Source organism: Mandrillus leucophaeus, unplaced genomic scaffold (assembly GCF_000951045.1).
Source record: "Mandrillus leucophaeus isolate KB7577 unplaced genomic scaffold, Mleu.le_1.0 Scaffold88, whole genome shotgun sequence".
Lineage (NCBI taxonomy): Eukaryota > Metazoa > Chordata > Mammalia > Primates > Cercopithecidae > Mandrillus > Mandrillus leucophaeus.
The window spans coordinates 6190475-6206152 of NW_012109585.1; the positions used below are offsets into that span (position 1 = coordinate 6190475).

General features: G+C 56.7%; 2 protein-coding genes across 2 annotated transcripts in view; one reads left to right on the top strand and one right to left on the bottom strand.

Annotated features, from left to right (window-relative positions):
* Positions 1-15678, top strand: part of P4HA2 (prolyl 4-hydroxylase, alpha polypeptide II) — a 102475-nt gene that overhangs the window by 21545 nt on the left and 65252 nt on the right. The gene's annotated exons all lie outside the window — the stretch shown is intronic.
* PDLIM4 (PDZ and LIM domain 4) overlaps positions 1135-15678 on the bottom strand; it is a 15194-nt gene continuing 650 nt past the window's right edge. Inside the window, exons 2-10 of the mRNA XM_011969294.1 lie at positions 14627-14701; positions 14063-14232; positions 11987-12084; positions 10767-10918; positions 6892-6973; positions 2364-2542; positions 1992-2155; positions 1551-1668; positions 1135-1442 (exon numbers count right to left, since the gene is read on the bottom strand). Of these exons, the coding sequence (XP_011824684.1) occupies positions 1238-1442; positions 1551-1668; positions 1992-2155; positions 2364-2542; positions 6892-6973; positions 10767-10918; positions 11987-12084; positions 14063-14232; positions 14627-14701 (1243 nt within the window). The 3' untranslated portion in view covers positions 1135-1237. The remainder of the gene's footprint in view (positions 1443-1550; positions 1669-1991; positions 2156-2363; positions 2543-6891; positions 6974-10766; positions 10919-11986; positions 12085-14062; positions 14233-14626; positions 14702-15678) is intronic.

Genomic DNA, 15678 nt, shown 5'->3' on the forward strand with positions numbered 1-15678 from the left:
TCATCACTGGTAATCAGAGAAATGCAAATTAAAACAACTGCATATGATATTTTACTTAACAGACTGGCAAAAATGAAAAAAGAAACGTAATATCCTGAGTTGGCAGGAGCACAAGGAAACGTCTCCTGCTGATGATGAATGTGAATTGGTAAGTTTTTTTGTGGTTTGCAATAGCACAAAATTGAAAACAGCACAAATGTACGTTACTCTGGGCTCGCTAAACAGGCACTAAATAAAACGAGTCAGTTTCTCTTCCCGAGCAAGTAAACTAGAGGGTTGATCCACGCAACCGGGAGTCTAGGACTCATCCTCGGGAGCGAACAAGCCACAATTCACAGACGATGTGTGCAGCCGGGACATGAAAGGCCCAAGGCAAACCCACCACGCGGTAAACGCCAGGACTCCGAGAAGGGGTGGAAGCCGGGACTCCAAGGAGGGGTGGAATTGACTTAGAGACAGGAGGGAGCCTCTTGGAGGGCAAAGCTGCCCTGGGCAAGTATTCTTTTCTTTCTAAACCTTCCTTCTGGTCTCCGTCTGGAAATTTAAGCGCGCCCCCTGGTGGGAGAGAGAGGAAGGGGAAGAAAAGGGGGTCTCCGGGTAGAATAAAGTGCTCCTGGGTGAAAGAAACCTGGAAGAGAGAATGCCAGGAAGTGCAGACCGCCCGCGGCGGCACAGGTGATCTCCACGCTCAATCACGCTCTCCAGGGGAGCGATCGCTCCAGAGGCTGCCAGCACCCCCACCCCCACCCCGCTAGTGTCGATGATGGCCACAGGGGCCTTTCTCACCCCCCGCTCACCTTTGCACACACAGTTCCCCCCCTCACCCGTGTAGAGTTCGTGCCTCCCTCATCTCTTAGTTCTCAGCTAACACCTTCCCTGACCCCACCCAGGTCATACCTCCTGTCGTCGCGCCGCACGCAGCATCCTAGACCTCACGTTCGTATTACTAGAGCTGCCCCGTTGTGATTCAGGTCTGCCTTCCATCCAGGCTGTGGCCCCCTTCAGGGCAGCATAGTACCCATCCTGCTCACCACTGCACCCAGAGCCTAGGACATTCCTGGCATCTGAGCATATGCTACTGCACTCGGGAGCCATGCATGGCCTACGCAGCAGGGTGGCAGGCCAGGTGACAGGTTCAAGGTGGAGCAGAGGAACTTTATTAGAGGGACAGGGCGAAACATATTTACACCGGCCGAGTAGGGACCTTAAGAAGCAGGGGCGGGAGCAGGGGCCCAGCTCAGACGAGTTCCACCTTGGCGTTGGGGTACACCGCCACCACGTCGTAGCCCTCGGGCGGCTTCACGCGTGCCTTGGCGTGGCTCTCACAGTAAAGTCGCTCATCCAGAAAGAAGTAACCACGCTGCTTGAGGTTCAGGCCGCAGTCGCTGCACATGAAGCACTCGGGATGGTAGAGCTTGTCCCGCGCCTTGACGATGGTGCCCCTGATGCGGGGAAGACAGCGTCGAGTGACTGACGGGTTCGCGACTGCGCCCGCATCCAGGGCCCTGGAGGGCTGGGGTCTGGGAAGGGCAGCGGGGGCGGGTACTCACACAATGCCGTGGCCGCAGCGCGTGCACTCGGGCAGCCCCTGCAGGCCGCTCAACGGAGAGCCCAGCTTGCTGGCCGTGGGCTTGAGGTTCCGGGGTCCGCCAGGCCCGGGCCGCTCCCCTGAAACCCGGAGCGTAGGTGGTATGAACGGGGTAAGGAGGTCAGAACTCCATTTCTGCGGGGTGTTTGGTTGGGCGCCGGATGGGCCATCGGCACCGAGACTGGGGAATGGGTTTGGCGGGCGTGGGGTGAGGGGCAGCGACAGGGGGTGGAGTGGGAATCACGAAAGGAGGGCGTAGCAAGGGTGTAGCAAGGGTGTGGGACCGGGCCGCAGAGACCGAGGAGGGCAAGTGACTGGGAGGAGGGATGTGGGGTCGCTAGGGGGCAACCTGGGCACCGCAGGGAGTGGGAAGGCAAGTGGGGACAGGTGGCAGGCGTCTTACCACCCTCGCCGGCCTCTAGCATGCCCTGCAAGTAGCGGAAGGAGCCTGACTGCTTGGGCTCCGCAGCCACGGACTCGGCCGGCTCCCGCAGCATCCTGTACACCTCGGAGCCCAGGTCGACTCTGCAGTCCCGGCTCCATGGGAGGCCTCTGGCTGGGTCAGCACTGGGAGGGAGAAAGAAGTAGAGGAGGAAGGGATGCAGTTCCAGCCTTCACTCTGTGGACTCAGGTCTGGTGAGGCTTATGAGTCAGAATGCAACCAGCTGAGACCCAAGGATCAAGTGTCAGGGGTCAGGATGGGACTGGGTGAGATTTGAGGGATCAAGGGTTAAGATGGGCTCTGGGCATGGCACCGAAGGCATCTCTGTGCTACCTGGGGGGTGGAGACACATGCAGGGTGCTCATCTGGGCTGGCAGGGTGGCCTCGCTGCTGCCATTGTGAGGGACTGGAAAGCGAGGGGGTTGTCCATATGGAGATCCCAGGCTTGGTCTGCCATCTTCTGGCCCAGTCCCGGTGCCTGAGGGCCGCCTGCTGGTTATTGGACTGCCGTCCTATGAGAGAGAGGCCTAAGGCACTGGGAGACCCTCTGGCCTCTGGCCATTCCTTGTTCACCCCACCTCCACCTTGCTGTGCTGTGCCAGGTGGTGGATGCCAGCTGGCTACCTCTGCTCTGGCACCTCTGGCCCGTGGTGCTCAGTCAGGGAAGGGATTTCTAGGGTAGGACTGGGCCTGGGGACTGGTTCTGCCCCTGCAGAAATGAGAAATGTCCTTGGAAAGTCAGACACAAAAACCTGAGCAGCTGAGACTCAGCCTGAGCTTCTGAGCCCTGCAGTGGTTCTGCCCACCACCACTCATGAAGGGATAGTACTGGGGCAGGCCTATCCCAAGAAGCCTAAGGTCAGTGTGGCTACAGCAGGGTATATGGCCTCCTGGCAGAAGTGGCCCTGGTGCCAAGCCTTCTCACCTGCCTGAACTGTGGCGGGTACTGGGTGAGCCCACGGCTGGGAACTAAAAAAGGTAACTCTTGTCCTACAGCCAGGAAGGGTCCTTGACTGTCATGTGTCCAAGGCCCTTTGGGCAGGCTGAGGCTCAAGAGTGCCATTGTCAGGTCAGCCCCTTCTGGGCCTACACCTGTCCCCTATTTCCTGCTTTCCAGGCCACAATGAGTAGCCTTCTGCAGGCACAGCAGATGAAGGGCAGAGACCAGGCTAGGGCTCAAGGCTCTCTGCCCTACTACCCCACAGCCAGCCTGGTGCCCATGGCTGAAACATTTTGGGGGGTGTCCTGAACCTGCCCCCTCAGCCATGAGGAGAGGGCAGTATCTCTGTGTGTGTGGGTCTGAGTGGGGACTGGGGATCTTTGTCCCTGCAGAGTCCAGAGCTGTGCTGTTCCCAGCTTGCAAGTGCACACAAGCACACCCACAGCAATGTAAACAGGGGCATGCAGACTCTCGCAAGTATGTTTTAAAGACACACACACATGCATAAGGACAACACATATGCACCTGCCAATCTTCCTACATAAAACTAACCACACGCACATGGTTACAGAGACTTGGAGTCAGCACTGGTCACCCTGGGAATGGCCATGGTGGCCTCCATGGCTGAGACTGGGCTAGCAGCCAGAGCAGCATGATTTTAGGATGACTTCTGAGTCCAGGCCATGGGGTAGGTCTCAGCCTCAGCCTGGGAGTGACATGTAAACCTCCTCTGCTCTACAGTGTGGACACAGAGCGCAGTGTGGACAGGAAAACATGCCTATCGTAGTGGGAAGAGCCCTGGTTTGGACTTAGGCAGCTCTGACGCATAGTTGAGCCTGCGGGGTTCTGCCCTGACTGTCCCCTACTTTTTGCATGGTGGGAACCTGGGGAACCAGCAGACCAGCAGTTGGGTGGGCCCTCCTCCATTTCCCCCACCCCAACAGACAAACAGGAGGGTCTTACTGCCCAGGTGGCCCCCATCAATGCAGCAGCAACAGGAAAACCCTTATTCACATCAGGCCCAACAAAAACCCCTGAGAAACCTGAGCGCTCTCACACATGTGTCTGTCGGGCAGGCACGCAGGCAGGGCTGGCCTCTAATGGGGACCAGATGGGCTGTGGCCAGTGGGGGTGGGGCTGGGCCTCTGGGCGGAGGTTTTGGTGGGAGGGAGGAGTTGGAGGGACTGGGACTGGGAGGAAGGAGGCCCTCACTCACCCCTACCCAGCAGGGTGGAGGGGTCCACTGCAGGGCAACAGAGCCATTGTCCCTCCCACGGCCACCCATGCAGTTGCCTCTCTAGGCCTGAACTCTGTGGTTAGGACACACATGGCTACCTCAGTCTTATTTTGAGTCCCAGGGTTATCCCCTAACTGGGCAAGTCACTTCACCTCTCTGAACCTGTTTCCTTATCTATGAGCTGGGGAATGTGATGTTTTCCACATCAGGTTCCTTGTGGAGATGAAATAAGACAATTGCACAGTGCCTGGCACAAAGCACATACTCATTGGATGAATGGCTGTCAGGGGAATTCCTGGGCCCCCAGTCCTGGATTTTCCCCCTCTGTGGGTGGTGCACCTCGTACCGTATGCTCCTCTGCTCTGAGAACCAGCCTGCTGCCCACTTGGTTGTTGAAGCCTCAGTGGATTTTTCAGCAGGATGGGGGTAACTACCTGCTTTAGGACACTCAACTTGGAGGCAGGCGCTGAGTCCAGATGAGCAGGTGCCACCTCCTAGAGGCTCAGTTCTAGCTCTCTGCTGGCCTGGGGAGGACAGGCTGAGTGTGCAAGGACTGCCTGCTCCACCTGACTTGCTTCTCCCTATCACCTGGTTCTCAGCATAATTGCCATTCCCTCCAGAAAACCCTGACTTATTACCATCCTTCCTCCACCCGGGGCTAGGCCAAGTACCTCCTGTGTTCCCACAAGAGGCCTGAGAGAAGGAGGTTCTCCTATAACCCCATAGGGAAAGTGGGCCTGAAGTTCCAGCTGGCCCTGTCCCATCCCACTCGGGGATGTGTGCCAGGGCACCTTGTGCTGGTCCTAGGGCCAACTGTGGTTTCCTTCTCCTCCTCAATGGCTCCAGCTAGCTCCACCCCCTCCCCAACACCCCCACTCAGGCAGAGGGTGGGAGCAGCATGGGGACAATGGGCCCTGTGTCTGTGTTAGCAAGGACTCAGCCCTGCAGGGGCAGGGTGGGAGTGTTTTTGTCACCACCCATGGAGTCCATGACCTTTTAAGTACAAAAGTGGGGCAGCAGCTGAGGGGCTGCCCTGGTGCTTATGGAAACTCCCTCCTTCTCCAGTGTGAGCCACTGGCAGCCTGGTCTTCAAGGGAGTCAATGAGAATAAGTGTGGGGGCAGGGGGAGCTGCTCTACAGTCGCCAGCCTCCCAGGCCCACCGGCCCTGAGCCTCTCCTGGAAGACTGAACCCCCTCCCCACCCCGTCATATCCATCCTGGCACTGCTGCCTCGGAGGGAGGCTGGGCCTCATGCATGAGCTTGGGGCCTGCACTATGCTGCTCCCCTCTGCCTGGCCCATGGCAAGCCTGGCTTATTTGTCTATGCCAACATGTACCCCTGCCCCTAAGGCCTGGGGTCCATAGGGCCACCAGAGCAAGCTTCTGAGACACAGATGTGGCCGTGGATCCCTGTAAGAACAGCTGAGGTCCAGGATAGAGAAGCCCAAGAACCTTTCTGTGGTCCTGCCCCACCACTTTATCTCTCACCTCTGTCCTCTCACTCCTCCCACCTTGCCCTCCCTTCCCCTGGACCTTTCTTTTCTCTGAACCTGTGGTGCAACACCTCACCTCTGGGCCACACTTCCTCTCCCTATACCCCTTTGCCTGCCTTACCATTCCTAGGCCTTCAGGTCTTGGCTTCAATACCCCTTCCTCCAGGAAGCCCTCTTTGACTCCTTGTCTGAGTCATGTGACTACTCTGGGCTCCTTTGGCCCCTGGCTTCCCCTAGCCCAGAACTTCTAAGTCCCTTTCCCCTGCCAGAATGGGCACTGTCTGGAAGGTGGTAAGCATCTGGCTTCAGAGATGCCAGCCAGGCAGAGTAGGGAATAGAGCAAGATGGGATTGGGGTAGATGGTGAGGGAGAAGCTGAGGCACATCCTTCCCTCTGGTTCAGTGAAGCCTCTCCTTGCCTTGGCCCCTTTTCTTCCATGTTGAGAGGGTGGACAAAGGCAGGCTCAGGAGGCAATGGTCCCACATGCTGGGTCCCATGGTTCTGGCTCCATCACAGACCATCCCAGTCTCCTTGCCCAAACTCTGTGGCCCAGTGATGGCTCTGGATACCTCAGCCATCCCCACTTGGCTACTCCTCATGCCATGGTAAAACAAGGCCCTAGAACAGCCTGATCCCCTCACTATTCTTGAGGACAGGACCAGAGATATGACTCTTATCACATACAGAAAGGTGACTGGGCAAACAGGCCTGCAGCCTGAGTTCTGCTAGAAGCACCACAGGATGACCAGGAGAGAACTTCAGGCTTGGATAGGGCACCCAGAGGAGTGTCCCATAGCCTGAGGTCACTCCACAGCCTGAGACTGCCACCAACCTCCCCTGCTACAAGCACAGTGACTTCTTAATGGTCTGGCATTACTGGGCACCACAGTGAACTCCAGCTGGCTGTGTGGTAGCCGCAAACCAAGGCCTAGCCCAGCTCCTGGACATCATAGGCACCTTGGTCCAGAATCCAGGATTGCCTGGAGCAGAGACAGAGCCACGCAGGTGCTCATCATCTGAGGAACATGGGATGGGGTATGGGCATGGTCCAGAGAAAATTTCTGCTTCAGTCTTTGTCTTGGGTATCTGAGAGCCCCAGTGAGGACACTCAGTGCAGGTGAACCTGCATGCTGGCCCCTCTGCCTTGGGCTCACTCTGAGCCAGGCCAGGCCAGGCAGTGTCTGTACATACCTGGATCTCAGGGTCGATGTGGGTCCTGTGTGCTTGAGCCTTGCTGTCATCAGGGGCACTGGGCCAGCTCCTGCCCTCAGGCCTGTGGCAGAAATTGTGATGGTCAGATATGTCTCCTACCAAGGCCACCATGCCTGGGAGCCAGGATCAAGAGGGGCTGGGCTCTGGGCTGTGCCCTGCAGGTAGAAGGACACTACTCCAGTGCTTTCCCCTGTACCACAATGGTGACTGTTGTGGCAATGAGCCACAACTCTAGCTGCCATCCTCCTGGGGCAGGGCTATATGCTTCTGTCCCCATCAGCTGCCCAGTCCCTCTCTGGTCTGTTCCTGGAGAGGTTGCAGGACAAGCCCTGTGGCTTCCCTAATCTTCTACCCTCTTCGTGGCCTACAGAAGCTCAGTTCAAAGAGGCCCAGCTTACAGCACTGCAAGTCAGGCCTCACACATTGACCAGCTAGAAGCCTATCCACTCATCCTCTGGGCATCCGTAGATGCCTCTGCGGGGGTGTGGGGTCAGGCGTCCATCAGCTCCGGGGTAGGTGGAATGGAGGCTCCGAGGGGTGTGTCTTTCCTCCTGCTGCTGCCGCCGGCAGAGTCATCACTGAGTCTGCCCAGCCCAGATGGGAAACAGGCCATTAGGAAATTCCTGCTTCGCCATAGAAACCAAAAGCCAAACACCACTCAGGAGGGAGAAAAACATCGTAAACCTGCCATAGGCAGGGCAGGCAGGCCAAGAGGCTACATGCCTAGGGCCCAGCCCTATCACTCAGTAGCCCTGTGAGAAGGCAGGCCAGGAAGGGGCATGGACCCTGGACTGGTGGGTGCGTGTGAAGTGAGGCTGGTTAGACCAAAGGGGAATAATGTCCTCCAACTCACCCAACGAAGCCTCCTGAGACTTCTCGAGGTCTCACTACTGACATAGTAGCTTACCCCTGCTACTTCTGCCCCTTCAGTTGAGGGTTTTAATAATCTGTCTACACCTATGGTCCACACTCACTCTGCACTTCCTTGCCTCTGCCCATTCCTTAGTCCCTTGGAGGCTACCTCTCTACTCCAGGCCTTCCGTATTAGAGCTCTGCTACTCCAGGGCAACACCAGCCCCATAGTCCCTGTCTCTAGCCCCCTCAAGCAGGCTCCCAAGTGGCTACCCTAACTCACAGCTTTAACTGTGGCCTCTGCCTACTCAGAGCTTCTCTTGGATAAAGCTGGGACATCTTGTGTGGCTATTTGGCCTTAAACTTCCCTGAAGCTCTGCCCAGAAGAACAGTAAAAGCCTGACATCTAAGGGTCAAAGGGCACAAAGTACCCAGAGCCATTAATGTGGCCCAATGCATCAGATCAGAATGAAAGGCTTAATCGTGCGTCAACCCCCATCACAGTCTGGGCTCTTTAAACAAAATGACAGGCAAAGAGTAGGCTGTGCAAAGGTACCTTGGGCCACATGTGATGGACAACAGGGACTCCATCAGTGGCCTCAGTGTTGAAGTTGACGTCAGGAAGGTCCTGGACCTATAGAACATGCCCAGGAAGTGTGATTTTGCTTGGATTGTTGGATACCTGGCTTTGGGCTCAAAACAAAACAAGCCCATTGGGGAAGCTGGGCCTTTGATACACTTTTCATTCTATGGGGAAGTCTGTGGGGGGATTAGAGCTCGCTGTACACAAGAGGGCAGGTAGGGAAGCTGGTCACCGTGGGAGTGAGAGCACTGAGTAGCTCATTCCAGCCAACTCAACAGGCTGATTCTGTGCAGAGCCCTTGCTGTGTGGGTGTGTGTCGCGGGGGCGGGGGAGTGTCTTTTGGGCCCAGGCATAGGTCCTGGCATAGCAGGCAAGATAGGGAGCAGAGTCAGAAAGCTTGCAGGTGGGAAAGTGTCCAGTAGAAGAAATGCTGGCTCAGAGGGTCAAGGTGGCCCTCATGTCTTGATTCCCCCACAGTTTGCATGCGTGCAGGTTGGAGATGGGGGCTGCAGGGCAGGACTCAGGTTTTCACTCTGACTGAGCAGGCCTGGTACATCATCATCACTCAGTGTCCAGATCACAAGATGGTCCCTATTTTTGGTTGAGGAAGTTATGGGCTCGAGACATTAAATCACTTGCTGGAGCACAGCAGAGTTCTCTCTCCCTCTCTCTCTTTTATGGGTAACTTTATGTGTCAGCACAGCCTAATTCTCAACCCAGCTCTGTAATAGTAGAGAATGTGCTCTCATCTGCTCCATGGCCAGTGACATTTTGGGGCTGAAATGCCCAGAGTGGAACAGGTCAGTGGACCTCTGGCTCCATCCATGCCTGGTTTGGAACAAAGGACCGGGGAAGGAAGGAAGGAAAGAAGGAGGGGGACCTCCACCCCACCACCCTCCCCTGACATCATACACTCTGGGAAGCTCCTGACTCAGGCCCCCTCTGAGGCACTCCTCCCCACTACTCCACTACCACTAGGGCTGCCCTTGTTCAGTCACACAGAGACAAGGCTGGAGGTGAGTCAGAGGCCAGGATCCCAGCCAAGCCGGGGAGGCTTCAGAGGCCACTCATGGGCAGAGCAGTGCTGACATTTCCCCCATCCAGCCTGTATCTCAGTCTGGAGGAGGGTGATGAATGTGATCCATTTATGAGAAAGGAAACCCGGGCTCATAGAGGTCATCTGGGCACCTAAGGCTCCAGAGGCTGGATGAGGACCAGCTTTGCTGAACTCCAAAGATGGAGCATCCTCACCATGTGCCAGGTAGAGCATACAAGGTCCTGGACTTGCAGCTGGGCCCACTCAGTGCCGCGGGCACAGCCAGGGGCCCTGACCCCAACCCCGATCTGGCCATGGGCCAAGCACAAACAGGGGCGACCTCACAGGCCTTTCCACTATGTTTAATGGCTCCAAGCCAATGGCTCACCTCCCACTCTGCCAGCTCAGAGGCATGGTTAGCTGTGTTGTGGTTTGGGGAGGCTTTGCCCACACACTTCCACAGGTGGTCATGGAAGTCCCCATCAGCAGTGAACATGGCAGAGCTGATAAGTTATGCCTGACTTCTGTGGATCGAGGTGGGCAGGGGAGTGGGGAGACCCCACTCAGCCAGGCTTAGTCCAACTGCTTTTCAGAGTAAAGACCCAGGACCTGAGCAAGGCTGGGTCCCCCTACCCCCACCCCCAGTGGACCTTCCATCCCAGGACCATTTATGGGGCGCAGATGGGGCTTGGCAACCCCCTGTCCTCCCTTCTTGATCGGCTGCACAGCATTACACAGTCCATAGCACGAACTTTTCCCAAATCCGTATTTAACCAGGGCAGAGTGTGGGCCACCGTGGGGACGGCTGTGGCAGGGCAGCTGTGGGGCTGGTAGGAGTGGTCAGCAGCCAAGTAAAGGGTCTGTAGTCTTAGGAGAGAGCCCTGAGGTCAAATTTTGCTACCCCACTCCCTCTCTATGTGATTTTAAGCACCTTCTAACCTTTCTGAGCCTCACTTGTCTCATCTGTGAAGTGGGGACTACACTAAGTTTTACCTTTTTTAAGTTGGTGAATGAGGGTTAAATGAGGTGTTGCACAAGAAACTATTTTGAAACAGTCATCACACTGGTCACTCAGGGGAGGGGAAAGGACTGAAACAAATGTCCCAGAGACTATTCAAGGTCCTATTTCAGTTGCCTGCAACACTTGCCGTAAGTGCCCCAACACACTTCTAGTCTAAGTTAAAAGGGAATTTCTTCCCTTCTTAAGCTACAGCTCTAAACAGTGTCTGCCAGGCCCCCATGAAAGTATTACTCCTTGGGACTCTTCCTGGATGGGGTGCCCAGGAGCTGAGCTGTGTGAAGCTGCGCTCACCCAAGATGCTGGCTGCCCATAACTGCCCACCTCGTCCCGCCATCCTCCCAGCCCAGCCCACCTGTGCATACCTGCTCACAGACAGTGTGAGGTGATCGTGGCAGCCCTTGATGCGGTTCTGTGCCTCCAGGTGTGTCATGAGCTCTGTGCTCTCACCATTGATGGCCTGGATCAGGTCTCCTGGACACAGGGCAGCTAATGCAGCCTTGCTGCCAGCATGGACCTGCGGGTAGACAAGCCAGATGGCTGGGCACAGTCATGATGTGGCCTTGCTGCAAGCTCTACTCTAGGCCTCCTCCAACCTCAGAACCTAGCCAGTGTGGCCTGCTACCAGCATGGCCTGTGGATGGGCAAGCCGAGAGGCTGGTTGAGGTCCCCATGTAGCCTGGCTGAAGCCTTGCTGGAAACACCTCCAACTCCAGCACCTGGAGGCTTGGCAGGGCATGAGGATATACGAGAAGGGCTTCCTCTGGGCTGGGACAAGTGGATGTTTTTCTTGCAGCCTGCATGTGTGCCCAGGGACATGCAGGGGCCACAGAGACACATGGAGACATATGTGCTCACAGATACATACAGAGCATGGACGTGTCACAGATACCCTACACAGACAAGGCCCCACCCAGGCAGACCAACCCCTTGGCCTAACATTCAAACCCTTAGTGATCTTGCCTTCCTACTTGCTTGATCTCAACTCTCATCCCCACCTCCACACCCACACTCTGTCCAGACCATGTGAATGTCTATGGGGTGTTCAGAGGCACCATATGTCACTCACCTCCACACTTCTGCAAAAGCTGTTCCCTCTACCTGGAACATTCCTTTGACTCCCACATCCTCATCCTTCAGATCTCACCATAGACGCCACTTCCTCTGGGAGCCTCTCTGGGATCTCACTACCCTGTGTGCTCCCATAACCACCTTTCCCCCTACATTGTTCATGTTAATACTTCATTGTAATTAAAATGGGAAGGTCTGAACATCACCTCCCTGGGCAAGTCCAGGGCCATCCAGTTCCAGCTGCCAGCCTGCACTTGGGGGTCAGAATTCCAGCTCTATTTCCCCTGCAGGACAGGAACTCAGGCTACCTCAGTGCCACTACTGACCTCTCAGGGGTCAAGCAGTGTTCACACTTGGAAGCTCTTACAATGCTGGTCAACGGAAGAAGGCTAGGATGGGAAGTGGAGTTAGACTCGCAGAGATACCTAAGTAAGCAACCCAGGGAAATCCAGGCAGTGGAGCACCCCTCACCCTGCCTTGGCCCCAACATAGCCTTTAGAAATAGATTTCTTACCCAGCCTCTCCAGCCAGTGCCCAGCTGGTTCAAAAGCTGCCAGTGACCTCGTTCTTTTGGGTGGGAGCTCCTACTGGTGGGAACTCCTGGAAGCCCAGCTAGGCTCAGTTCAGCCAGGTCTCAGTAGTGAGTGGACAAAGCTGAGGTGCTGGCAGCTCCTTCGCTGGAGGCTTGGTGTTGGCACTGCCCAAGCTGACCTGCCCTGAAGTAGGCTGCTTCAAGGAAACGTTCTTCTGAAGCATGACACTCTCAGCCAACCAGGCAATCATGAATGTTCACTTTTAGGGCCCGGGCACCTGTGCAAGCCTGTCATCCTGGGGGAGACACCCACTTGGCACCATCCCACCCTCCCCTCAAGGCCCTCCTCCGCCTCTTCCCCTTCATGGATACCTGCCTTGTGCCAGGGCCTGGGCTCTATGCTTTACCCATAACTAGCTCACAGCAAGCCCTCAACCACCTGGTGAGGCAGAGGCTGTTCTCATCCCTATTTTACAGAGGAAGAAAGAGAAGCCTGGGGGAGGGGTGCCATGCCTTAGTCCCCACACTGGAGAGGAGTCTTTCTTCAGGGGGCGGCTAACTGCGGCAGGATGACTCAGGCAGCACAAGGGGTGCATTCAGGCTTCTGTGGGCGGAGGAAGTTTCTTGAAAGCAGGGGTGGCTGGGATGCTGCCAGCTCTATTGAGCTAGGGGAGTTCTGGTCAGAGAGGGCGTGAGGCCAAGAAATTGTGACTCTCCCAGCCACCTTTACATGCATTATCTCATTAATCCTGAAGGCAAGCCCATTTCCTAGATCAGGAAATGGAGGTCCAGAGAAGTACAGAAGGATAGTTAATTGATAAAAGATTGAATCAAGATTTCAATCCAGGCCACCCGGTTCCAAATTTAAAACTACGCTTTTAACACCTGTACTTTTCTTCCAAAAGGGGTGAGGGAAAAGAGGGTATCCGAGGGAGAGATAGTGTTCCAGGCAGAAGGACCAGCATGTATAATGGCACATCTGGAGAGAAAGTAGAAGGAAGGTTGTATGGCCTAAGCATCATGAATGAGGGGAGAGTGGAAGAGATGAAGTCAGAGAACAGGCAGGGAACAGATCCTGCAGAGTCTTGTACACCCGGGTGGGAAGCTGGCATTTCTCCTGGGTGGTTGGGAACCATGGAGGGCTCTAAGCAGGGAAGTCACAGGACAGAGTGGAATTCAGGCCGATCCCTCTAGCTCCTAAGCACAGGATAAACAGAAAGAAGGAACAGAGACAAGAACAGTGAAGTGAGGTGGGCGGTGAAGGCATGAATCAGCCCCTCACCGGTAATGGCTGCATTCCCAGCCCCTGATCCACCCAGTCTAGATGTTGTGGTGGGCTAGGAGTCCAAGTCAGAACCAGGTGCCACATTGTCCCACACAGTCACAGCAAACTCGACTGCCTGGATTCCTCTTGTCTCCACTCTGCTTCTCTGGGTCGATTACATTAGCCTCTCTGTGCCTGGGTCTCCATCTATGTAAGGCCAGAGGGAGTCCTTACTTCTAAAAGCTGTTGTAAGGACTACTTGAGAAAATCAGAGCTTGTAAAGCCCCCACCGGAGGCTGGACATAAGGTGGTGCTCATTCCAGGGACTGGAGGGAGCTGTTAACAACACACATTAGGGTGGGGCCTGGCACACCCTGGATGCTTGGCCAAGGCCAGCCATCATTATAGGTTGTGGGGAAGGAGCCCCAGATGATGTTCTTGGGACTCCCCTAGGCTTCATCGGCTGAGATTGCAAGCCCCCAGCCCTGCCAAGCTGACAGCCTCCTCCCTGTCTGCGTGAGGCTGTCCCTCCCTATTGGGTCCTGGGTAGGGGAAGTCCTGGAAGCAAGGGAGGGGCTGGATCTTGAGCCCCCTTGGTGAAGACACTCCCACATATCTTCAGTCCCTGTAGACCTGCCCCAGAGGTACCTGCTAGGCAAGCCGTGGCCTGTGCCTCCCCAGCACTGTAAATCTCCCCAGATCCCACCCAAACCCAACCTCAGCCATCCTGGCTCCTAGGGCCTGAGCTGCTGCCGCGTGACTCTGGGGGACAAGGGAGGCTCTTCCTGGCAAACCTTCTCCCAGACTGCCCGCCTGCCTGGGGCCTGCATCCCCAATCAGCTCCAAACAAGGCCGTTGCTGCTGCTGCTGCTGTAGCCGAGGCTGTGACGGCTGTGACGTGTGGAGGCCTTTCCTCGGCGGGCAGGCAGCCGCGTGGGCAACAGATGTCTCAGCTCCCTGCCGCCTGCAGCCGTCAGCCGCCGCCACTGAGCCTGTCAGCGGCCTCACGCCCAGGGTGCCTGGCCAGCCTGCTTTGTGCCCCCACCAGCCCCCTCAGTGGACACACAGCATGACACACACAAGCAGACACAGGCTTGCACACACACACACACAGCAGGAATCCAATAGGAAAGAGGGAGATGAAAGGCTCTGGGATGTGTTGAAGGCCCACCTCACTCAGCCCCAGGGACCTGGCAGTGAGGGCAGATGTGGGAAGCCTCCTAGGACAGCTGGGCCTGCCTGTCACCCTGGCCCCCAGAAACAGGACTCCATAATTCCATGCTCCACCTGGTGCCCACCCCCTCCCAAGAACTGGAGAGAAGTCTCTGAAAGCCCAGCCGGCTTGGCCCAGCCCCCACGGCAAGAGGTGGCAGTAGGGTGCGGGAAGGTGCTTCTCTGTGCCTCTGACACAGGCCCCCAAAGACAAGATGAGCCTGTGTGGGAGCAAGGGATGGCCGTCAGATGGTTTCAGGTCATCTCCTCTGCTTCTTCCAGACTGAGAGCCGCCAAGGGCAGGGCCTGGGTTCTCTCCTCTTCTGTCCCTTAGGCTGGGGCCCCCCAAGGGCAGGGTCTGAGTCCTCTCTTCTGGCCCTCCAGACTCGAGGACATCAAGGCTGGGCCAGGATCCTGTCTCCCCTAGACAGGCACCCCCTTGAACAGGGCCTGAGTCACCTCCTCCACTCCTCTATACTCAGACTAGCCAGGCTCCAGGGCTGTGCCCGCTCCTTTTCCTTCTCCGTGGGCAAGGCAGGGCCCTGGGAAACTTGAGGAACAGGCCTGAGGCTGTCCTGACCCTAGGCTTTGTGTCGTCTTGTGGGGAGGGGTCTCACAACCTCACAGTCAAGTCTCCCTTTCCCCTGGAAGCCAGAATTCCTCCCGGTCACTTCCCCTTAGGGTGACTGAGGTCATGAATGAGAGACTGACTCATGCCCAAAGTGGGAAGTGGATGGACCTTTCTCTTCTCAGATTCAGCAAGGACCCCAGACCTCCCTGGGTCACCCAGCTCTGCCAGCAGGGATCCCTGATAGGGGAAGGGGGGATTCTAAATCATTTTGCCCCAGATCTTCAGGCAGGGGTGAGTGAAAAGTTTCTGGGCCTCTGTAGAGCTGTCTAGACCCCTGGCCCATCTCCGCGGGTCCTTCCCGGGTCCACAGTGGCTCCCCCAGATGAGGCCAGCGGGGAGGCCGGTGCGTGAACTCTTGGGAGATTCTCCGCGGGATCTGGCAGACAGGCCCAGCGTGGGAAGAGGGCGGCTGCGGCTGCCTGCCCTGCCTGGAAGCCGCCTCTACAGCATGCGGGGCACCCAGGCCCACCCTCCGCCTTCAAGCCTCGGATACATCGGGGATCTGGGTCCCGGGCGGACCGCGAGGACCGAGTCTCAGACCCGGGACCGCCCTGCCGCCACGCAGCC